The sequence below is a fragment of the Paralichthys olivaceus genome, chromosome 19, assembly GCF_024713975.1.
Source record: "Paralichthys olivaceus isolate ysfri-2021 chromosome 19, ASM2471397v2, whole genome shotgun sequence".
Classification (NCBI taxonomy): domain Eukaryota; kingdom Metazoa; phylum Chordata; class Actinopteri; order Pleuronectiformes; family Paralichthyidae; genus Paralichthys; species Paralichthys olivaceus.
The window spans coordinates 15,703,383-15,727,637 of NC_091111.1; the positions used below are offsets into that span (position 1 = coordinate 15,703,383).

Here is a 24,255-nt window from a genome sequence, read left to right on the forward strand (position 1 = left end):
TTTTTTGTTTGTCACATTTTTAAATCGATTTATGGAGTAGATGTATTTGTTGAGCAGCTTTATCTCAAATTAAAAACCCACATATTTGATTGTCAGAACTTATCAAACATCTTCAGGTGTCACTGGGGAAATAAATCCAGGCTTCAACCCTGATCTCAATTAGGAAATTGGCTTTGTATAGAATAATTGTGGTGGTAGGAAAGTTTTTATAAATGTTTCTGGACTGTGCAGTTCAGGACGGATTATGTGAGTGTTTATGTACCGTCCTCCTTCACTGTGGCCTGAGGTCATGTCCCACTTTGGGATTGGGCAGAGGGTTTGAGGTGTTGCCCTGCAGAGCTGCTCATATGTGGAGGCGGTCAGAGGAGGTCAGACCCCCGTCGAGCTGAGACACAGAGCGGACACAGGTCTCACAGCAGCAGAGGATCTGCAGACACCATGAAGTCTTCACTGTGGAGCCTGTTGATCTGCACCTCTCTGCTGCTCTCTGATGTTCTGGCCACTTATCACCTCAGTGCAGTGGATCCTCAGGTGATCGCTGCACAGAGCTACGCTCAGACCAGAAACAATGGTCGGCCACTGACCAGGACCCTGAATCCAGCAAGTAAGTTTTACTCCGGCATCGGACATGACTTTTCCTTTTTTTAATTTGTGGTACTAGAGGACGGAGTGGTAAGAAAAGTAAAATTACCAACACATAAGTGTAAAAATGTGTTGCAAAGTAAGAAAGTACATTTACTCAAGTCCTAGTGCTTATGTTTGATTATTTCTTCACCACATTTCAGAGAGGAACGTTGCACTTTTTACTCCTCATTTGATTTGTCAGTATTTCAGTATTTCTCTATCTCAGTATTTTTTAAGTAGGAGGTATTTTCAGATGTATAAGAGAGCTTATAATTATGAAGTATATTAATATGTATGATACATTTATAATATGTGTACCCAGCATTTTAATATGATGTCAAAGGGGTTTGGTTGTTTAATATACAACAAAACAGCTCATCATTGATTGTATGTGTAAAACATTATTGTTATACTAAATATTATCTTATAATGTTCTGAAAAATAACTTTAATTTCCAAATAAATGTAGTGCAGTAAAAAGTTCAGTATTTCCCTCTGAAATGTGGTGAAGTTGAATCATTCAGTGACATAAAGTAATAAATATGTTTCTCAGAACTAATTAAATAAATGTACTTTCTTATATTTTACCACTGCTCTCCAGCCACATTATACTTATTGAAGTCTCTGTAATTATTTGCTTGCATAAAAATAATGCCAATTGTTTTGTAATGAAATGACAGTTAATGCTGGATGTTAAAAAAAACTAAGATGAGATATTTCATCTTTCAACAATAATAAATACATTTGTCAGTTTCATGAGAACCATGTGCATGAAATCTGAAGTCTTGACTGTTGGTTTCTGGAGCTCTGATCAGTACAAGTGAAACCGTCCATGTGGCTGAACGTACACTCATGCTTTAACTAATCATATGTGGTGTCACTTACAAAGCTTTTCCTCCAACTTGCTAATGTTCTCTATCACTTTTCCTTTCTGGTGACCCTGTAGTCCACAGAAGTGATTACACGTATAGAGGAGGGTATCACTACCACTACCAGCCACCACGGATCCCTCCACCGGTAGTGTATCATCCTGTTCCTCAGTCTCCACCAGTGACTTACCACAGACCCGTCCCCATGCCGCCCTATCACCACAGGTTCTCAGGGCCGGCGGCGCCGCAAATGCACCATATATACAAAGGCCTATCCCCACCTGTAGCTTTCCATCCACACCACAGGGTCAAAGGCCAGTTCCCATACAAATTTAAAGGTCCGTGCCCAACAAAGTCAGACCCCAAGGTACCAACAACAACGGTGGTACAACTCCCAACTGTGCCAGAGCCAACAGTGCTGCCAACTCTGCCAGAGCCAACAGTGCTGCCGACTCTGCCAGAGACCACAGAGGCACCGCTGACAACCACCGTGCCGGTGGTGGTGACCACAGTGGAGGCCAACGCTCCTGTGACGCTACCGGTCAGTACCCACAGCGGCCTCATCACCTCCATCAGTCCTGTGGAGACAGGTAGAATATTACCAGTCAGGTTTGCTTCCCAACACAAAACAATCAATGCTCCTCGATGCTTCCAAGGTCAGATCGTTCTGTTTCATGATGGAAACCAGTAAAGAGCCACTTAAAAAAACATGTCATATAATTTATAAGGAGTAAACAGGCACATTTAGAAACATTCATTCTCTGTCTTTCTGAGGCTTGGATTGGAAGATTGAAACCACTGTCATGTCTCTCAGTTAGATTTAAAGCAACTGACAGTGAATAATTAGCTTAGCATTAAGTCTAGAAGCATGAGGAAACCCCATAGGAGTGTAACCACCTATTACAACTAATCAAAAACATTTTCAGACATTAACTCTGGAATCAAATTTCCAAGCATTTTTAATTAAAAACAAATTGTGTAATTTAATTTTTGACAAAGGGTGGGAAGTGGGAAACAAAATAAATAACCTGATAATCAGACCAAATGTCTTTTTCCAATCGCTCTATTCATTTTCATATATTAGTGCTGACATCAGCTACAAAAGAAGGCTCCTATGAAACAAGTTTTTTATAAATAGTTTTTTAAATTTATATAGAGGTGCATAGATTATAGAGTTCAAACTGAAGTGGTATTTTCTTTTGAACAAGCTGAGAGGATCTGCTGTTGAACCACAGACACGTAGAAACACTGGATCCTAACACTGTCTTCAGATGTCATGTCTCTTTTCTATGTGTGAAACATCAAACATCCTTTTCATTCACAGAAACGAGATGAAAAGATCATTTCAATGAGAAGTCTTCGATGGATTGTTGAAACGCTGAAATGATGTATAGTATATCTCACGGATATTACATCATTTCACCAGAACCTGTTGTTTCTCTGCTGCAGTGATGCACAACAATGTCTGTTTGTGTATCGTGTGTTGTGCATCATGCGGAGTCGTCTGTGTTTATCGACTCTTGTCTCTGTGAAAGTTCAACGAACAATCTTGAATGTGTCTGACTGATGAACTGGGTTGTGAGTATTAACTGGACTTAATCCTGCCATGGTTTGGTTGATCACCAGAGACGGACTCTCAGTGCAGGAGCCGCCTCCTGGACCTGGTCTTCATCATCGACAGCTCTCGCAGCGTTCGTCCTGGTGAGTTTGAGAAGGTCAAGATCTTCCTGGCTGACATGGTGGACACTCTGGACGTGGGCTCAGACGCCACCAGAGTGGCTGTGGTCAACTACGCCAGCACCGTCAAGATCGAGTTCCTGCTCAAAGCCCACTTCAACAAACCCGACATGAAGAAAGCCATCTCCCGCATCGGGCCTTTGGCAGCAGGGACCATGACCGGCCTCGCCATCAAAACGGCAATGAACGAGGCCTTCACCGAGCAGTCCGGAGCCCGGCCTCGCTCGGGGAACATCTCCAAGGTGGCCATCATTGTGACGGACGGGAGACCCCAAGACCAGGTGGAGGAAGTGTCTGCTTCAGCTCGGGCCTCTGGCATCGAGATCTACGCCGTCGGGGTGGACCGTGCAGACATGCGCTCCCTGCAGCTGATGGCCAGCATCCCTCTGGACGACCACGTGTTCTACGTGGAGACGTACGGCGTTATTGAGAAGCTCACCTCCAAGTTCAGGGAGACGCTGTGCGGTAGGACAAAGACGGGCCTGCGAGACCTTTTCCCACCATTAACCCTGGTTCTAGTTCCTGTAAGGGGCATCTACAGTCTTCAGGGGGTTTGTTTCACTTTGTGGATCATTTACAGTGTTTGTGGTGAATTATAAACTATGAAATCAACGCATGCTCTCAACCCCCACATGGACTGCAGATGTCGGCACTAGAACCTGCTTGTAACCACAAAGATTAAACCTGTGCAAAGTCTTGGGGCCACGCAGCCCTAAACTTTCATACGTGGTAATTGTTAGTCATTTGTTTTAAAACCAAAGCATCTTATGGATTGCTTTGATTTTTTACGTGTTTATTTGAGATGATTTAATTAACAACAGAATCTTAGGAGTCCAAAACACCTGTTGATACAGAAAGAGAACTGATAGACATGAACTTTAACTGCTCTACTCTTTATATGATAATATCTGCACATATCCTTTGTCACAAGTAAAATAATTTCAACTACAGGTTAAAAAACAGACATTTCCCATTTTAGGATATCAGAGATTTGGATTCTGTTGTAATTTTTTTCCGTGTCACCGTCTGATGTTTGTCTTGTTGCCTTCTTCTGTGCTGTAAATGTCATAACTGTTGCACCTCAGGGTTCTGTGATTTCTTGTGTTGTCCAACACACAGTGAATCTAATTTCTTCAAACAGCGCTGACTCAGATGAGGTGAAGTTGCATGAATGGAACAGGTGGTCAAGTGTAAAAACTTTAGAAAAGCTACGATCGTACCAAGAATTATTTATTTTACTGATATTTGTCGGCAGAAATCTTAGAGTGACCTGCTATATGTTTACACATGAACCTGTTGCCATGCTTACCATCTTGACAGCACCGTCCCTGAATCCCGTCTCATCCTAGGTCTGGACCCCTGTGCCACGGGACACGAGTGTCAACACATTTGTGTCAACAGCAACGCCTCCTTTTATTGCAAGTGTCGGGCCGGTTACATCCTGAACGCTGACATGAAAACATGTTCCCTGAAACGTAAGAGCTTCCAGTGAGGATTCCTGCAGTTTAACACAGACTGTGTGTAAAGATGGACGATAGAACAGCTTCCTAAAAGTGATGCCAAATCATTCTGACCGCCCCCTGGTGGCTGGCTGCAGTATGGGTCATAAACCCTGCCTCCTCCATGTTAGTGGAGTCCATGATTGACAGCAGAATATGACTCAAGCGTGTGAATAGGAGGGACCTCGTTAGTACAGCCACCACGTCCAGGATGTTTTGGCTTCATTTTTGCAAAGCGGCAGGAAGTGAAGACGCGTCGTCCATCTTTACACGCAGTCTATTGTCTGAGCTTCACAACCAACTGTTGCATAATCCATGATTCTATATCTGTAAATCAATGATCCCTTTTAGAAAATGTATTGTCTGTGATCATTTTGGCTTCGGTGCATTCCTGAACATCATCCCAGAAGGAAAGCGTAGAGTGGGTGGTATCGTATGTTTTTTCTCTCTCGCTGCCTGATCTGTTGCACCGATGTGAACTCTTTCTTTCTCCCGGTGAAGTGGCGAAGGTGGAGGTGGAGGTGGTGGCGGTGGATCCCTGTAAATGCGAGTCCAGGCTGGCCTTCCAGAAGCAGACGCAGGCGGCCATCCAGCAGCTCACAGCCAAGCATATCCTTTGTGTTGTTCCAGATGGAGACGTTTTATTATAAGCAGAGTCCGCTGCACATGTCACTGAGCCGACAGCCGCTTACTTCAGCCTGCTGGTGTTGTAGGAATGAAATTTAACAGTGTGTCTTGTTTAAAGGAGCTATATGAACCATTCGTCATCCTGCTTTCACCTTTTACATGTGTTTTAAATGCGTTTCCTTGACTGACCTCACTGGCGGATGTGTCTGGGAGAATAGAGCGTCTGGAGAACACGGTGGGCCGTGCATGAAGCGGGACACAGAGGTGGGCATTGACAACTTTATTTTTTCGAGGGGATTGATGGTTGAGAAAACCTCCCACCCGCCTCAGTGTCTGGCCTCTTGTTTATTTACTTTGTGCAATGGCAGCTAACCGGTTCGTTTCCTGTCAGAGCCACAGATCACCCCGACTTCTGCTTCCTGTCGTCCAACAGCCGCAGGTCGAGTGAAGCTGTGATTCACAAACCAGAATCCCTCATGTTACTGCTGTCGACTGTCGAGCAACAATATCCTCAACTGATCTGGGATTTTTGTGAACTGTTAATGATTTATTGAAAATGCTGTTAAAGCAACATACTGTATTTTTTCTTAACACCAGTATGAACATGCTGTGACGCTAAATAACCAAAGAAAATGAATATTCATAGTTTCTCCTGTTCTGTATTATGTAGTTTGTATGTCCTGTTTGTGCATAGTGTACATAGTGGTCATTTGTGGAAATGTCTAATCGTGATTAATATAGTGATTCGATTTTATAGGAAAATGACAGTTTGCTCAGAGGCCGAAAAGTTTCTTACATTATGGATTTTTACACATTTTCTTTATTACAAAAATATATATGTTATATCAATGCTTCAAGATTACGTATAATGTTTGCCAACATCTATAAATGTAATAAAGTGGACAAATTGGACAATAAAATAATCATACAAATCTGATTTTGTTTGTCTTCATAAAAAATTAATCAATATTATATGTGAAATGACATGTTTATAATCTTGTGAGGTATATTGATCATTGATTATATAAAGACACCAGGGGCGGATGTAATCCTCCTATGTGCAACTAGAAATGTAATGAACTAGAAAGGGGAGAATCATAAACATTTAGCTCATTTAAGTTATTTTTTAAACCATTATTTGATTGAAAATGACGTGCAACATTTAAAAATATCCTCAATTATAAAAATTGGTTTCAGTGACTCTCACTGAAGATCAATTTTCAACAGGAGCTATAGATCATGTGGGAGAATCAGATAAACGAGGCCTTATATCAACCTCTGTGATATAACTGTAAATTCATGTGACATGTGTGTATTGCTGTGTCAATATGGAAAAGTAAATATTGCTGCAGCTTTGACATTTCTATTAACAACGTGCCATAATTCACCCTAACCTCTTAAAAACCATGGAACCGCTCTGATATCTGGGGTCAGGGGAAAATCAGTTTGTGACCTCTGACCCCGTTTCACTCAGAGAACACCTCCAGTCAAAAATAAAATAGAGCTGGAATAAAATCTAAATTGCAGCAAAGACAAAGCTGTTCATTTGATTCTTTTCAGCACCACCGTATGTTTTTGGGCCTTGTTATCACCATCGTGTTTTCTTTAAACCCTCAGCGATGTCCATAAAACAACAGACAGGCCCTCATGGTGTTTCCTGTGGAATGCGTCGGCTTGTTTGCCTGGAACAGAGCTGACAACAGAGCGTCTCTGTCTGCGACGGCTGTGTGAGGCTGAGAGTCAACACGCCAACGTTTACCTCGAGTCTGGTTTGGATCCTCTCCCTCCTTCCTTTCAGCAAACAGCTGTTTTATGTTTGTTTGCTATCTGCTGTGGCTTTCATGGTTACCACACACACACACAGAGAGAGGTGAGCCCACCAGTGTTTCAGTGGAAGAAGATGAATGGGACTCGCACACCTTTGAGAAGTGGGAAAGACATGAAGGCTGGTGTGCATCGCTGCTGAAGTTAAAGAAGATGTGGATGAACTTTAATCCTCAATAATCTCTCAAAAAATGTTTGAGGTGCTTTTTATTAATTGTTTTATTATTATTTTTTGTAGGGACAAATGTTTTAATATGTAGCCTTAGAATGAATCAGCTTTACTTCATGTGCACACGTTGTCTTTTAGTTTGAAGGTGTTTTGCGTTTATCCTGATTTAAAACTGGTGCAGGGCCAGTTCTAAACCTTCCTTCCTGTTTCCTTGGCCTGTGATAATTATTCCTCATCATCAGTGGGTCCTCCTCAAACAATTCTATAATATAATGTCACTTTTTAATTGATTGCCTGCAGGACGTTCAGTGCAGAGCTTGCTGTTAACAGTGAAGCGTGGAGTTAGAAATCTTTGCATCATCCTACCTGGTTTATCTGGAATGAAGATTTGATCATCAATCTATTTCATAAAATGAGTTTGTTAATATTGAATCTATCACGTCTCCAGATTGCATCACATTTGACTCATTCCCTCTCAGTGTGTGTTATTGTGATGTGATGCTCAGTGGTCAACCCACATTTCCACAGGTTGTATGTTATTGCCATTTTCTCACTAGTGTCAACAGTCGTCCTTCCTCTGGGTCAAACTGGTCTCTGTGTGATCCTTTTCAGCTCGTCCACACAGTCTGGAGATAAATGGGCCGCGGAGAGGGGAAGTGCACGGCTCCTGAGTGACCTTCGCTTACTTAAGGCGTCATTTTTCACCGCAACGTTTGACATCTGGGTCTGAGAATCTCTTACAAGTTTGCTTATGGCCTCATTGATGAGTATTTACTTCAGCAAGTATCCACACTGTCCACTGCACTGAGGTGGGACAGATGTTAGAGTCTGTGATGGTTCCAGCTGTTTCTGTGAACTGTACTTTATCAAGATATCACTCATATGTAAAGTTGTATGTTTCTGTTATGAGTTCATATTCATTGCTCTTCTACTATTTCAATTATTAACTTCATTGTATATTCACATGAAGTCACTGCCTTGTTTTAATGAGATCTAAATCTAGTCTGCCACCTGCTGTTGAGAGATTATACTAAACTTCAGTAAATAGATGAATGTGTAGGATGATAATTAACAGGAAATTCTGTAACAGACATTTATCATTTCAAATAATATTAACAATATATTTATACAGTTTAGATAATACTGTCAAACTAAAGGTACAAGCATTAAAGAGATTAAGAAGTCATTAAAAATGGAGTAATAATTAGAGAAAGGCAGTTTTTATTCATAAAGCACCTTTCTATACAAAGAGAGGCATTAAGTCCATTAAAAACAACACAGAGAGAAATTTAAAATCAGAAAAGCACAGTTTAAAGGTAATAAAATTAAAAGAAGTCAAAGAAATAAAAATCTGTGTGACAGTTTAAAAATAAGTTGAAAACACAAATAATGTAAATAAAATAGATAGAACAGTTTAAAGTAATAAAATAAAAATAGAATGGCGTAAACTGTTGTGGGAAATTATAAATCAATTTTAAACTTTTATTTTAGTTTATATCAGTGCACATATACAAATAACAAATAAGTCCCGCCTACTCTTGACGCACTGAGCTGCGACGTCATGTCCGTGTTTGCGGAAACCCGACATAACAAACGCAGGAACCTTCAGATGGATGAAAACATGTCAGAGATCCTGAAACATGGAAACTCTGAGTTCAACCAGAAGAACTTCACTCAGGCCGAGGAGCTGTACTCACACTTCATCACTTCCTGTTCACACTCCAGGTACCTTCCTCTGTGGGGCGGTGGAGTGAGCTAACGGCTAACGACTGGTTAGCTAGCGTCGATCCAGTTTCTCTTCTTCTCTGTTATTATTGAACTTCTGCTTCTTCTTCTTCTCTTGGTTTACTGGTAACAACTCAAGGTTTATACCGCCACCTACTGTACAACAGTGTGTAACGTCACGTCATTTAACACGTGACATAGACGGATTTGAAATGCAGTGTCTCTCTGAAGCTCAGTGTAAACATAGAAGTAGACAGTACATATAATTACGCATAATAAGTACTCAGAAGCCAGCGCAGTACTACATAGTATGCAGTCCTCCTCCTCCCACCTGTTCTGCCCATAGACTGTATATAAAGAGGTTCTGCCGTGTCTCCATTCCTTTCTTCTCGATCATTTCCTTCTCCTCTGTGGAACCGATGCTGGTACATGCACCTTCAGCATACTCGTTCCCCCGTCCCCCCTCATTAACGCCGGCCCTGTGAAGTCTTACGAAACTATGCTACAGCTCTATTAGTAAATCCTTCCTGATGGATATTGTGGATTGTAAAGTTTTTAAAACAACTTCTGAGTCAGTGCATAATACCACCGTGTCCAGTCTGACCTAATAATAATAATAATGGCTGCTGTTATCTCTGTTGTGAACACACAGAAATGTTTGGATTGAATTAAACTCATCGTATCGCGTCGTGTTTTCACAGGAAATGTGATGCTGCTAGTTTGGCCACAGCTTACAACAACCGCGGACAGATAAAGTACCTCCGGGTGGATTTTCATGAAGCGGTGGAGGATTACACTTCTGCTATTCAGACTGACTGTCACTTTGAAATACCTTTCTACAACAGAGGACTTATTCGATACAGACTGGGTAAGAACACACACGAGGAAAATAATGTAAATCTATTATCATCAGCAGGTCTGACAGAAAAGGGCTTAAAATCAAATACGGCTTTTCCTATATTTGAGGGTTGAGGACAGAGGGTGTCTCAGCTTTTACAGATTGTTAAGCCCTTTGTGGCAATTTACATTTTTTAAATATGATGTTGGACATTCTCGTTTCCCATCACCGTCATTAAAACAGCATGAGGGGATATGTTTCAGGAGAGCAGTGTTCAGAGTTACAGACACATGGTGAACCATACACTTTAAAACTATTTTAACTTGTTAGCCATCACACTATGATCACACTGTTATCTAGGATGGTGCTGAATGGTGTGTTCTTCCCGAGGACACTAGATGGAGTCGTGTCGTCACGAACCCAGATGCTTTCCAGCCCTGGAGCAGATTCTGCTGCGATAAAGAAGAAGCTGCTGAATCTTATCCAACCAGTTTGCCAGTGTTTTACACATCATAAACTTATCCCCAATCTGTATTTATTTATTTCATTGTGTCACAGGTTTTTTTGACGATGCCGTGAGTGACTTCCAGCAGGCGTTGAAGCTCAATCCAGAGTTTGAAGATGCCAAAGTGAGTCTGCGACAGACGCTTCTGGACCAGCAGGAGAAGACAAACAGAGGATACTGACAATCTCATAAACTACAGAGAGCGAGTTTTATTAACCTGAAGTCTGGTGCAAGTTTTCATTCTTGTATCTGAAAGTGTTTTATAATGTGGCACACAAACATTGTAGCTGAAGATCACATGACGGCTACAAAGCATTAAATCCTCTGCTGTTTGAACACATGACGGAGGAGGCAGACATCCCACCGGATCAGGCGCGACGCTAATATGGATTTTTATGAAGCAGAGCATTTTTGATTCCTTTCCTGCACAATCTCCAGCCTCGTTCAGTTGGCCAAACAATATAATGGCCTCATAAATGAAAGTATATCATCGTGTAAGTCTGTGAATGGAGAGTGCAGACGAATCGACCGAGGTGCAGCGGACAAAACAACAGACTGTCAGTAATAAACGATTGTTCCCCACCTTGAAGTCACTGGAAGGATGGTTGTGACCATAACCAAACAATAATCAAATGTTAGCATGAAGTAAAAATGAGGCGTCTCACTGGTGCAATGGAAAACATGTCAGTAATGGATCGATTATTTAGGTCGTGCTTTTCAAGCTGACAAACAAAAAATTTGCTCATTTGTGATTCTGATTTTTTAGAAATTTGTGACGAGCCCTTTGGACTTTCTACAGACAAAATTCATCAATTAATTGAGAAATTAACTTGCAGTTTAATTGATAATGAATGTAATTGTTAATTGTTAATGCAGATATATATGATGTCAAACACATGTAGGTTTGTATATAATGAGTACACAATAAATTATTTTTTCCTGCACACAGCTGATGAACAATGATTTTGTTGTGTTTTCAAAGATTCATATATCAAACCAACCCTCTGAGTGTGTGTGTGTGTGTGTGTGTGTGTGTGTGGAGATCGATGACTGATGCGTCTCACCTGTGCGTCCTGATCAAGTGAAGTATAAAGCACCTGGTGGCTTCTGGGTAAAGCAATCAGCCACTTCAGAGCTGGTTTGTAGTTGAAGGGTTTGCTGGGCTCTCAGTGCCAAGCTCTGAAAGTGGTTTGATTCCTGTGATTTTTGTCTTTGCTCGTGAACAACATGAGGAGGCCTGAGCACATGTAAGTTCATTGTTTTGTCTGTTGGTAACGACTTTCTGCCTTTTTTCACTTGTTTCTAACTAATGTTCTCTCTGTTAAAGTTTGTTATGGAACTTCTTGATGGCTGCAGTTGTCACCATGAGTCAAGCGAGGCCTAACCTGAAGCTCAATTCGCAGTCAGGTAAGAACTCACATGAACTGTCTTTATTTCACCTGACATCAGTTCACCTGCTCTGCTGACCTGACTTCTCGTCACCTCTCCACACAGGCAGTGGTTTAAGGTCAGACTGTGCAGGGAATCTGATGAGACTCTCCTTAGACAAGGCTCTGGCTGAGGGGAACCAGCTTGAGGTGGAAGCCATCAGTGAGTATGAACTCCTGCTGAGTATGAGCAGATTGCTTCGTCACTCAGGCCTGATCCTGTTTTCCTCTGCTCTCCAGATGGCACCCAGCACGTTGCGTTGACGCCCAGCCTGGCCGCTCAGTGTGGCTACAGCATGGAGTCTGACCCTTGGGGCAACACCAGAATCTACACGTCTCTGATGGGCTGCTATGTGGACAACAAAGTGTGTTGAGCTCTAGATATTTTCATGTTGTCTTTGTCCAGGAGTTTTCTGATGGGATGATTAAGAAAATGTCCAACTCATGTAACCTCTTATAGGATACAAGGTCAATTTCCCTTTTATTGTGAAAGGGACAAACGCTAAACTGTGCTGTTTCTGAAATCAGCCTAATGTGAGTTTTCTTGTCTTTATTGAATTTCCTTGGATGACAAAACTGGCAAATTTATAAATGAGCTGAATTTAAATATTGTGAAATGTTTGCCCTTTGATTTTAAACTTTAAATAATTATTCTGCTGCTGCCGCCAAACATTTTACAAATGTTGATTCATGGCATGCTTCCTGTCTTGTTTGTGCCTTTTTCTAATTTATAGAATGATGCAACCTTTAATGTCGCCTTGAGACTCCAAATGTACAACCATCAGAATCCTTCCAATGTGGCCACTCATGATGTGACCAAGACGTGCAGCTACACTCGCTGGGCCTCCAGAGAGATTCTCTGCGACAGGAACTATATGGAAGTATGTCTCCTAATATTGTAAATGATTGTAATGTCTCCAACAGTGAAGTGTACGAATGTTACTGTGAGTTTAAATCTGGCTTTCTCTTCAGGTATCACACCACATGGCTACACCTGCTGCTGAGGCTAAGGGACAAGCTCAGGATGTTGAAGATGAAACCCAGATCAACGCCATTCCTGGTGTACGTTTAGTCACCGCCCTCCCTCTACCTACACTTTTTTGGTATATCCATTCAAATGGAAGTGATGCAAACAAATCTTTTTCCCTTCAGGAATCTGATGGAGCACATGGTATCTGGAAAATGACGTTTTTCACTCCAGACCCAGTTCCGATGGTCCTGAGGGAGGCCACCCAAGCTGGCTACACCGCCATGACCACCACGAACCGCCTGGTCATGCGAAGCCCTTACGATACAGCAGAGACTTACTCTGAGGAGGTAAGTGACACACCTGCTTGTCCGCTGTGTCTTCCTTCTCTTGAATGACAGTCAACACTACGTTTAGGTGGCTGGAGTCCCCATGGAGGTTTTGAAAGTGAGCACTTACTACAAGACACCGCACGGTCTGAGTGTGATGAACTTGGCAGCTGCTTGTCCCACAGGTGAGTCTCCAGAAATTTGGGCAGCGTAGCTTTAATTTATAGTGCGGTTTAGTTAATGATTGTATCTTCAACAGGCGGCGTCCTCTTCACCGAGGAGGCCATCTCATGGTACGTGCCTCGTCGGGTGACGCCCCTGGTAGACGGCAACTTTAAAATCCTAGAAATGTTCATGGGCATCAATGGAGAGAGGCTGGATAAATCTCAGATGGCAGCACGAGGGTACACACTATCTGCCTCTGACTTTCACATCGTTGTCGAGATCCCCGTGGGATCGCCTGATGGTTACTACAAGGTGGGGAAGTTTATAAATTTGCAATGTGAGGCTCTGGTCCATTTTCATGATTTATTAAAACTACCATGAATAATTGCAGAGCCATGCCCCAGATTACCAGTACCACATCGCCTATAACGTGGAGCCCATGTTGGAGGTACTGTGGAGGGCAGAGGACACTCAAGATGATACCAGATACAAGGTTTTGTTCCCCATCACCACCCCTCTGATGCCCAGACCGCCACAAGTCATAGATGGTGAGTCCCGCTTCTCTGGTGGCGGCAATGGGAACTTGTAGCCAAGCTAAACCGTCACACTCTGTTCCACAGCCACTGTCCCACAAGACAGGATGTTCACTGTGCACGTGGGAACTTTTCTTCCTGATGTGGAGCTCAGGAACATCACCTTCTCCACTGGAGTTCTCACTGTAGAGGAAAGTAATGCCAGAGGCTTTCCAGTGCAAGAGCACAGCTTCTCCAATGGATCTAAGAGCTTCTCTCTGCAAGTGCCTTTGGAAGCTGATGTCGTCCTGAAACATGTATGTAACATTACAGTCGCGTTCAGATTTTATCGTGTCTTTGTTTGGATGCATTCTGTGGCCACAGCTGAGCTTCTTTAAATTCTGCAGAATCCTGAGCCCTTGGTCACAACCTACTTTCTCCCTCTGGTCTTTGGATTTCTGACTCTGCCAGAAGAAACTCCTTTCGCCCACTCAGTGAATTTGGAGACATCTCTGCAGGATGTTGGTGAGAACATCCTTATTTGTCACTTGACAACATGAATTTCAATAATTGCACATGGGACCAACCTTTTTACACGTTTTTCTCCTTCAGTGCTTCCCACACTGTCTGGTTCTTGTGACCAGAATGCTTTTTACATCAGTGCGAAATATGGGAGTCAGGGCCCCAGTTTCCAGACCCTGGTTGGGTACCAGCAGCTGAACACTGAGCAGATGGAGACTTACAACTTTGCAGAAAACGGCACACACTTCAGCCTCGTGGTGCCCTACAGCGCCAAGGACGCAGCATTTGAGGTAAGTTTCGTAAAACAACTTTGAAACGGACTCTAACCTATTTGCACTGGATACTTAACTTTCTGTCTTACAGCTACTTACCTCTGACTCAATCAGAGCCAGACTAAATATTCTCTTGTGGGACCCAAACAACAACTGGGTGCTTGCTGATCTCTACCTGTCCTGCCGTTTCCCGTTCAAAACGACTAGTAAGAACACAATTCTAGTATTTCTGCTAATTGAATATGAAACGTTTAATTGACAAGTTGTCTTCTCCCTAAAGAGTGCCACCCAAACGGCACAATGACTGCTCTGGCTGTGAAGCTGGAATCGGTGCCCAACCTTGATCCGAGCATGCTGACTCTGAAGGACCAGTCCTGCAAACCAGTTTTTAGCAACGATCGCTTCGCTCAGTTTTCTTTCAGTGTTGATTCCTGTAAAACCACTAGAGTGGTGAGTTACTAATAACTTAATATATAGAAATTGAAGGCGGCTTTTGTTAAAATGTTTAATCCTCCCTGTCTTTAGTTTTTTGACAACTACGTGCTGTATGAAAATGAAATCGGCCTTTATTACAACAACAACAAAGGAGCCACCTACACGTCACCAGTTGATCCCGATTACAGGTAAAAACAGTCATCTGGCCTTTACCTTAATATTTAATTTTGAGATTTTAAATTCTCATTTTTGACATGTTCTCCTTTAGGCAAACTATTTCCTGCTACTATATGGTGAATGACACTCAGACTATTTCCTTCAACTCTGAACCAATACAAAACCAACCTGCTGCAGAGATCGGATCAGGACAACTGATGGTGCAGATGGGGCTCGCTGAAGGTATGTAGGAACACTGGGGAAACTCTTGTCCTGTTGGTGCAGACATTGTCAATACAACATTTTATTGTGTCTCTCCTCCAGATTCATCGTATGAGTTGTTCTACCAAGCAGAAGATTATCCAGTGGTGAAATACCTGAGACAACCTCTGTATTTTGAGGTGGAGCTGATGTACACCACAGACCCGCAGCTGGAGCTCATCCTGGAGAACTGTTGGGCCACTCTTAAAGAATACAGGAAGTCCCTGCCCAGCTGGGACATTATTGTGGACAGGTAATGAAGCATAATCTAGTATCTACATCAGTGTCTTGGCAAGGACAGTGATATTAAAATTGAGTTTAGAAGTTGCTTTAAAGGATTTAGACATTTGAATTAAAGCCTCATTGTTGGTTTTAAATTAAACAGTTTGTTTCCCGTCTCGTCACCAGCTGTGAGAACCGTGATGACAACTACATGACCGTCTTCCACCCCGTTGCAATCAACACCCGAGTCGCCATCCCATCCCACGTCAAACGCTTCTCTGTGCAGATGTTCACCTTCACTAAAGACGAAGAGGTTCTGAAAGACCAGGTAATTAAAAACATGAATGACTCCCATTCAGGCCGCAGCACATGAAACAGATACATCTAACCCTCTGTGCCAAATCTGCCCCTGTCCTGCAGATCTACGTCCACTGTGATGCAGTGATCTGTGACGCAAACAGCGACGCAGACGTCTCCTGCAGAGGCCAGTGTGTGACTCCTACAGGCATGAAGCCCAACAGACAACAAGGGGTTAAGAGAGGTGAGGATGTGCAAATATATAAACCAACACTTTATTGAGTCGTACTGAATCTTGTCTCTTTTTTTTCTTTTCCCAGCACAAAGAAGCACAAAATCAAGCAACCAAAGGCAGCTCTCTTCTGGACCAATTCTCTTAACCACTCAGTCAAACCTTTAAATAAAAATCTCTTAACATTAAAACCCAGTTTTCTTTTGTTCTTTGCTTAAAGCTTTGAGTGTCAGACTACTTTGATTTAACTGCAGAGGCTTCATGTGTTAGATCCCCTGCAGGGACTCAGTTCATGTCTTTTTAGATTTCTGCATCCATCTCAACAGAACAGTTTGCGCATTAGTTCCTCCATTGGACTAATGACAAAATTGTTGTGCTCAAAACGTTTCCAGAAATGATATTTGAGGGTTGGTCTATAATCCAGACTCTCATAAATTTAGTTTATCAATGAAAACTGAGGGTGAGTAATGAACTCCAGGGAAATTGTTTGAATTTCATGTTGGGGAAATTGGTAAATTTGTTTCTTAGCTGCAGGTTGGATCAAACTCTCTCATCCCAGATTAAAGTCTGTGTATTAGTTTTTTTTCCACATAAGACATAGATGATTTTGGCAAAATGCTTCTTTTGAATTGTTTCTAATCAGGATTTTTATCAGTTCCTCCATCCAAACTGACTGCCTCACTTCATTAATGGTTAACTTTTGTTGTTGCCTCTATAAAGGAGGCTGTTTTCACCAGTCTGTTTTGTGTTTCCCTCAAAACTTTGAAGAATGTTATGGGTCAGTACAGAACCCTGTTCGGATAGATCCATTTCAAAACGAAGAATTTCGTTTCCACTTTAAGAGGGTGTCCAACATTTTCAGATTTGTAATTTGCTGCAGCTTGATTGAATTTACGGGGGCGGTTGGGCATTAGTGGAGGTTTAAACTCTTTAGTTTTAAATGGGTTTTTGGAGCAGCTGCCTGCAAATGTTTCCAGAAATCACATAATTGGTATAATTGACTGTAAAATGTAGATCTACTGAATTTATAGAGCACTTTACTATATAGTTAATGACCAGTCAAAGTGCTTTACACTACAAGTCTCATTCATGCAGCACTTTCATATGCAGTGCTTTTCTATTGCACATAATTCACACACTGCTGAAACAGCAGTCAGGGGCAATTTAGGGTTCAGTCTTCCAAGGACACTGCGACATGTGCACTGGAGGGGTCAGGAATTAGTGGATGACCCACTCTACCTCCTGAGCCACAGCCACTTAAATAATGACACTTATTTAACTGAAGTTTTATAGAGACAACATGGCTGTAACTGAAAGTGAAGCATCACTACCTGGTGGCTCTGCAGTAAAGGTCAAACCCTGCCTCCATGTTGGTGGATGGAATATGGATCAAAATAAGTGAAAGCTCACTTTACATTTTTTGCAAGGACTTTTTGTGTGGTCATCACTAACTTGTCCAGTAAGTCTGGTTTAAATTAGCTGCTATAAAAACATTGACAGCTGTTGGGGATCACAACTGCACAGACTCCAACTTGTCAAACAACAGCTGCACATTTCAGCTTCATTTTCTTTACAACAGGGGAAGTGGAGACTTTAATCCATCTTTGTTTTACCCATTTTAATCACAACAAATATTAATTCCATTGCCAGTTGACAATAAAGTTCTAACTACAGAAAAATAACCAATAAAACAAGCTGATAATTATTTAACAAGATTCCATAATGAAAATCAGTTCACTTAAAGAATGACAATAGAAAACAGTGTAAACTCTTGTAAAAAACACTTTTATTAGGATTGTGTTAGTTTATATTTATGGGTCCCGATGACACGTGTTTGAAACTGTGTGCGTCTGAAACTGCTCGTCTTTGACCTGCAGAGGAAAAGAAAGACATTTTTAAATATATTGAATTCAAACAAATAACATTTTGTACCATGATACCAGATTACAGTTTACCTTTTATCCTGTTGTCCTGGTTTGAACACTGCCTGTTACAAGCTCCACCATTCCTGGCATCACAGATGGCCACGTCACAGTGGACAAAGAGCTGCAGGGTACGAACATACATGTTTGTGTCATCATTTAACTATATGTGAAGCGTGAGAGAACAGAGTGTATAGTGTCGACTACCTGACGACTCAAGTTATCTTGATCTTCAGCGAAGGCAAACATCTGGACCTCGAAGCGTTTCAAGTGAGATGGATACGGAACTCTGGCGTCCACCCACACAGGATGGAAGACCACCTGGTATGGGTCTACTGGGTTAGCACAGCTGGAAGAGAAAAGATTTTCAATTTAATTTTCACCTTTTCCTGTCATTTATAACAGGCGACACTAGCGTCCAGGTTCGGTCACCCGTCGATGATGAGGTTCCATCTGGGTTTGGACATCCTGTTGTCATTCAGCGTCGCCCAGCAGTTCTCCAGCTCCAGGGACACTTGGGGATTTGCGGACCTCATCAGCTCGATCTCAAAATACAGCGGCTGTTGTAAGTACTTGGCAATGGGGTAGTCCTCGGCTCTGTGGAACGAGCTGTAGGAGTCGTCTGAGTGAGGAGGGAACGAACATGTTATTCTGAGGGTTTAAGACAATGTCTTCATAGTTCAACGTGCTGACAAAGCTCGAAGATGATTTGATTTCAAGACGCGTCAATGACTCTGAGCTGGAATTACATGACGAACACAATCAGGATCAGTGAACGATTGCAGGACAATGTCAGACTACTAATTTTGAAAGATCCAATTCATACTTTACAACTCTCCTAAAGACAGAAACGACCACATCTATTGTTCTGAGTTGGTTCAAATCTGATCATGTCTCTTTTGCCACAAGTTAGGAGGGTAAAGAAAAAAAGTTAATGATGTAAAGCCAGTGTGAGTGAGTTCAGAACTTCTCACCCAAAGCGAGTCTCATTGCGACCTGCAGCTCGCCCTTTGCGTTTTCAGCGTATGGCTCACTCTGGCGAGGTCTGGTGAGGAAGGCCACAGCTCGCATTGTGTTGATGTCGTAGTAACAAGAAATCTTTAACCTGGAGGAACGACAACCATGTGATCGACTTGTGAGGAAAAACTTGTAGTCAGCAGTGGCAAAACTGATTTAAGATCCTCATTAGAACACAAAACGAGTCTTGAGACGTAATTCAGTTTTGGGAAATGATTGGTCTGGCATTAATCTGTGATTCATGTCGTATTTCATTGAGAAGAAACTCTTCATAGATTAAGAGGATTGTGCCATCAGGGCTGCACCTGCTATTTTTGATTTTAAAATATTCTGCCGATTAGTTTCTACACTATTTGCTCTACAAAAATGTATCAGCTGCATCTTGTTTCCTCAGAACAAAGTTAAGAAAAAAACTCAGATATTAAATAAGAAATGCGGCAAATGAAAAAAAATAAAATAAAAAAGTATTTTAGCATTCGGTAACTTTCTGACACTCACTCATATTCAGGCTCTTCAGTTTTTGAATCCTGTGTAGTTTGAAGTTCCTCCGGCAGAGAGATCTCATTTTCATACAGCATCACGTTGGAAAAAAACTAAAAGTAAAAAAGGAAGAGAAACTTAAATCTGCAGGTAGATCTTCATGTAAAACAATGTACAACAGTGTTCTGTACCTTCCTAGTCGTCCCACATGAGTTCCCAGTGAAGACGAAGTACGCGTGGCGGTCGTCGCTGTAGGAGGGACCACAGCTGGGGTCCGAGAGGGTGAGCTCACTGGGCTTCAGATTGGGAACCGACTCCAGTTTCACAGCCAGAGCCGTCATGGTTCCGTTAGGAAAACACGCTGGTGGAGGACGAGGAGAACTGTTACTGTGTGTTTGACTTTTGGCAATGAACAAAATGTGTTTTCTCTGAAACAAACCAGTCAGGGTTGAGGGGAAATCGCAGGCTAAAGAGAACTCCTGAATGTTCTTGTTGGTTTCTGGGTTCTTCAGGGTCACGTCCACTCTGCTCCTGATGGACGACGACTCCACAGCCTGAGGCGTTGGTGTCAGACGGCACAAGAACAAAAACATTTTAAAGCTAGGGCATTATGTCGAGGATAATCATTACTTGATTCAGCTCTGACCTCAAACGCGGCGTCAGCGGCTGAGAACGGCAGGGCCAAACTGAAGTGTGTGTTGTTCTCCATGAACCCGTACAGCTGAGCCAGGCTGGGGGTCAACGTCTGCTTCCCCACGATGGTCTGAAAGTTGAAGCCCTGAGTTCCGTACTGCACGAGCACATAGAAGTTTTCATGATCACATCCACCAGAGACAGAGGGAGCAACTAGAGGAGGAAAAAACTGACTTTATAGAAGAACGCATGTTGTTCACCAGGTACAGAGATGAAGAGGGAAGTGTTTCTTTATTTGGTCACTTCATATTTATTGTTCCAGAAGTTTAACTTCCTCTCTTTTTGCTTTAAATAACAATGCTAATTTGTTTCTATTTAATTTTGAGTATGTAGGTGTAGAGTTGGTATGTTTGTATTATTCATATATATTATATGCCATATAGAGCACAGGTTGACAATATATTTATAGATGTTTAGCTCTTAAATCCATTAAGAGAACAGACCTATGTCGACTAATGTGGCCTCCAGATTAGCGGCGCGAGAAAATGACGCAAACTCCGGCAGCACCAGCAGGCCCAGGATCAGCTGAAGAGAGTAAACTGTCGTCCCCATTTCTTTCTGTTGGGGAAAAGATTATTAACCAAAAGACATCAAAAATAATATTCGTATTTTCCAAGTTGAGGTTGAAGCTCATACCGTTTGTTGTACGACAGGATCCGTGAAGGGCACGTCGAGGGTGAAGACCTTCAAGCTGCTGTTGGGGGACGTGTGCTCCAGGACGTTGAAGCCCCTGGCGCTGCAGTCTGCGACGGACAAAACCTCCGAGGGGAAGGTGACGTTCACGAGAGCCACATCGGAGCCTAAAGGGCCGATCAGCACCTTGAAGATCCGCTCCTCCGGAACGGTGTCTGTGAGGGAGCAACACAAGGAATGAGGGCAGGTTGGATTTATTTATCAAAACTCCATCATCTTAAAAACTCACTGTCAATAACTTGTGCTGGTTGAGACAGTAACGGCGTGGCGATGGGAAACAGGACTTTGTATCTGGTGTCCTCGTGAGTGGTTTCCTCCGTCCAGAGCAGCTCCAGCATCGGCTCAATTGTGTAATAAGTGAGGTATTGATCATCCTGAATGCGACTCTGCCAATAGAGATGTTTAAAAGGTGAATTAAATTCAAATTGAATGTCATTATGTCCCATTAAAAAACCCAAAAAACTATAGAAGCCATAGAAAGTTAATTGGAGGCAGAAAAGCATTGTGTGGAGGAATTAAGAAATTAGATTGAAAATTAAAGCATTTTGTGATTTGAAGGGTGGAAAAATAAGTTCATACAATCTGATGTTATTAATCTTGAAAATATTAAATAAAATATAATTTAATTACTCGATCCGTCTGGGGTGCAAACAATCATAAATTGGAGATTTATACTTTTTTTCTAATTTCTCAAAACCCTGGAAAGTAAAGAAACACAGATTAATAAATGTGTGAGATTAAATAACTATATAAAAAGTGCCTATCCAGCACCCTGGGTCAGGTTTATATGAACTCATATCGTCTCTTGAACTCATCGACGTTTGACATTATGCATGAAAACAATATAAACAAAACAGTTTTCAGTGCCACTGACCTTAAAGTAGCCACCGACGGCACCAACAGGAATTTCGAGGACGACGTGAATGTCATTGACGGAGAGAGAGTATCGTCTGGCAGACATCTCAGTGGCGTCCAGTCTCTGGCCGTCGACGCCCACGTGCACCTCCGACAGTTTGAACTGCCCGGCGGAAACCAGCGGGTCGATGTGCCGGGGCAGGAACCAGGTGATCGTGTTGGGAGTGAAGTAAACGCTGCCTGAATACAAAAAGTGCACAGACGTCAAAAAAGGAAAAACATCCAATAGATTTTAGATCCCAGGGTCCCTGAGGTCATAAGGTCAAGTCCTCCTTTCTTTACCCTCCACGGTCGGACAGGCAGCTGCTGCATTGATCTGAGTCACCAGCCACTTCTTCTGAAAGATGGTGGAGGTCTGGAGCACCGTCATCGGCACGCCGGCTACCTGCGGGGTGAAAATATGTAAATGCTTTGTTTAGTCGATTCAATGCTTTAAAAAGAATTGTAGAATATTGACAAACAAAAGCTGGAAAAGAGGAAAATCCATTTCCTGAGAATGTGAGTGATTCACGACTACTGGGACCATTTATAAAATGAAGTCTACCCGTGTGTTTAACTGTGCCAGTTGGATGTAAGACAAAATAAGTGATTTAAAAGGCAGTTTGGTCCTATTGTGTAATCTAAATTCAGTGGGTGAGAGAAATAAATCATCGGGTGCACTGTGAGAAATTTAACCAGAACTTTCCGGAGGGGCCGAGACGTCAAACCTTGTTTATGTAATTTAGTGGTCTGCGCTCCACTCACATTCTGGGTGTACGTTTCGGGCGCAGTGCGCGGGCTTCGCAGCACCAGCCTGGACGGAGTGCTCGTGATCCCGTAACCGCTTCTCTGGGCCTCGGCCACCGTCATGACCTTCTCCTCAGGAGTGAGGAACACGAGAGACCTGATCCTGAACCCGGCATCCGTGGGCTTTTTCTGTGTGTGAAGTAAAGTCATTAAATACTGAAGAAAAAAAATGTTCCAGGATATAAACAAAAGTAGCTGATCTAACCTCTGCACCCCGTCGAGGATCTAACTTTGCATCGACCCCTGGGAGAGGCTGTGCAGGCAGAGCATAATCTTCTGGAGCCGCCCTTTTCACAGACACCTAGAGAGGGAGCCACTTTTTAAATGATCAGTCAATCACTTTTTCTTTTTTTACAGTGGCATCAAATGTAATAGCCTTGATGCTACTACGGGTCATAAAGCTACTTATCATATAGACTGGAACGTGACCCCTGAGAGTCCTGCAGCATTCACTTGCCTCCATGTAGTTAGGGTCACACACGATTTCCCTGGAGCTCCAGGTGGCGTAGCGGCAGGTTTCAGCCACCTGGTGCAGCTCGTCCTCGGCCATCCGGTTCCCATGCAGGCGAAGGTTTAACGTTGTCGTGAATGCGTCGCCCTGGAAAAAAAACACACAGGAAGAAAAACAACTCAAAACCAATTGACACATTCGGGGCTGCTGCTCGACAAAAACACAACATCTCCGGTTTTTCTTTACCACATTCTGAGCAAAGCAGTTTTGAAGGGAGGCGTAAATCACAGCATTCCCCCGCTGGTCAATCTTCATGCTGAAGCCACACTGAGATGCCAAACTTTGTGTAAGGAGGATGGTAGAGTTATCTGAGGAGAGGAAGGTGGGGGGAAGAAAGAGAGAAGTTTACAAAGAGATAGTTTAAAAGTTGAATAAATTCAGAAAACTCAACTTACTCATGACAGCAGCGACTTCAAGAAGTTTCCCTCCAAGTGGACCAACATCCACACGCATGATGTTCCCCAGACATTGAGAGCTGATATCTGGGATAAAACAAGTTTGCATTCAGTAGAGTTTTAAAAAGGAAATGCATTGATTCAACTAAACAAACAACTCACTCATGGGTGGTTTCTTTTGAGCTTCTATGTTTACAGCAGCTATCAGGAGAACAAACCACCTGAAAGACATCGAGTCATTGTCAGCTCTGAATCAAATCTGAAGCCGTGAACAAGGGACATTTTTGACAAGAAACAAAAACTACAAACCCCAGTCCGTATAAACAAGCCATGGCAGTAGAGGTGGAGCACTCGTAACCACAGCGCTCAGGGTTTTTCTGCAGACTTGAATGAGGTTTACTGTGGAAATAAACTCTGCAGGCCGGAGAGGGTGGTCCCTGTTCAGCACAGGTGGATCCTATCACAGGCTGATGGAGGTAATTGTGAGGACGGGTGGTGTCGACTGCATTCATACTTTTGAAATATATCTTTGTCGTCCTCTATTTACACACATAGTTTAAGTCTTTTTTGCTGATTTGGTTTATTTTGTTTCTTAACAAACAGCCACAATGTGGAAGTATAGAAACACAG

General features: G+C 42.5%; 4 protein-coding genes across 6 annotated transcripts; 3 read left to right on the forward strand and 1 right to left on the reverse strand.

Annotated features, from left to right (window-relative positions):
• Window positions 1-307: 307 nt before the first annotated feature.
• Window positions 308-6,289, forward strand: matn3a (matrilin 3a). 2 transcript variants are annotated; one of them, XM_069514704.1, is made up of 6 exons: window positions 308-604; window positions 3,119-3,694; window positions 4,579-4,704; window positions 5,230-5,337; window positions 5,550-5,619; window positions 5,747-6,289. In XM_069514704.1, exons 1-5 carry the CDS (start codon window positions 439-441, stop codon window positions 5,603-5,605), a joined length of 1,032 nt encoding a protein of 343 aa, XP_069370805.1. In that variant the 5' UTR covers window positions 308-438; the 3' UTR covers window positions 5,606-5,619; window positions 5,747-6,289. The 2 variants fall into 2 exon arrangements, with proteins under 2 accessions (XP_069370805.1, XP_069370806.1); XM_069514705.1 differs by lacking the exon at window positions 3,119-3,694 and adding an exon at window positions 1,570-2,082 and having other exon boundaries at window positions 315-604; window positions 5,230-5,336; window positions 5,549-5,619; window positions 5,747-5,885.
• A 2,283-nt stretch (window positions 6,290-8,572) lies between these two features.
• On the forward strand, window positions 8,573-11,364 carry ttc32 (tetratricopeptide repeat domain 32). Its single transcript, XM_020107594.2, has 3 exons — window positions 8,573-9,073; window positions 9,775-9,941; window positions 10,470-11,364. Exons 1-3 carry the CDS (start codon window positions 8,910-8,912, stop codon window positions 10,595-10,597), a joined length of 459 nt encoding a protein of 152 aa, XP_019963153.1. The 5' UTR covers window positions 8,573-8,909; the 3' UTR covers window positions 10,598-11,364.
• Window positions 11,365-11,516: 152 nt separating this feature from the next.
• zpax1 (zona pellucida protein AX 1) lies at window positions 11,517-16,404 on the forward strand. 2 transcript variants are annotated; one of them, XR_011239383.1, is made up of 21 exons: window positions 11,517-11,663; window positions 11,744-11,823; window positions 11,911-12,006; window positions 12,084-12,208; window positions 12,578-12,724; window positions 12,816-12,905; window positions 12,996-13,160; window positions 13,228-13,324; window positions 13,399-13,616; window positions 13,696-13,852; window positions 13,925-14,133; window positions 14,224-14,341; window positions 14,429-14,628; window positions 14,702-14,816; window positions 14,891-15,060; window positions 15,136-15,233; window positions 15,314-15,444; window positions 15,526-15,715; window positions 15,848-16,012; window positions 16,105-16,225; window positions 16,302-16,404. XR_011239383.1 is itself a non-coding variant. In XM_020107591.2 (21 exons), exons 1-21 carry the CDS (start codon window positions 11,644-11,646, stop codon window positions 16,379-16,381), a joined length of 2,769 nt encoding a protein of 922 aa, XP_019963150.2. In that variant the 5' UTR covers window positions 11,517-11,643; the 3' UTR covers window positions 16,382-16,404. The 2 variants fall into 2 exon arrangements, 1 of the variants encoding a protein (XP_019963150.2); XM_020107591.2 differs by having other exon boundaries at window positions 15,871-16,012.
• A 1,573-nt stretch (window positions 16,405-17,977) lies between these two features.
• On the reverse strand, window positions 17,978-24,085 carry LOC109642703 (uncharacterized). The gene is made up of 21 exons (XM_020107595.2): window positions 23,935-24,085; window positions 23,788-23,846; window positions 23,626-23,712; window positions 23,417-23,538; window positions 23,177-23,317; window positions 22,925-23,020; window positions 22,678-22,848; window positions 22,216-22,318; window positions 21,893-22,113; window positions 21,248-21,404; window positions 20,962-21,173; window positions 20,769-20,883; window positions 20,279-20,478; window positions 20,072-20,186; window positions 19,824-19,993; window positions 19,651-19,745; window positions 19,110-19,240; window positions 18,568-18,757; window positions 18,343-18,484; window positions 18,169-18,259; window positions 17,978-18,084 (listed from the first exon to the last, which is right to left on the reverse strand). Exons 1-21 carry the CDS (start codon window positions 23,955-23,957, stop codon window positions 18,014-18,016), a joined length of 2,712 nt encoding a protein of 903 aa, XP_019963154.2. The 5' UTR covers window positions 23,958-24,085; the 3' UTR covers window positions 17,978-18,013.
• Between the last annotated feature and the right edge of the window lie 170 nt (window positions 24,086-24,255).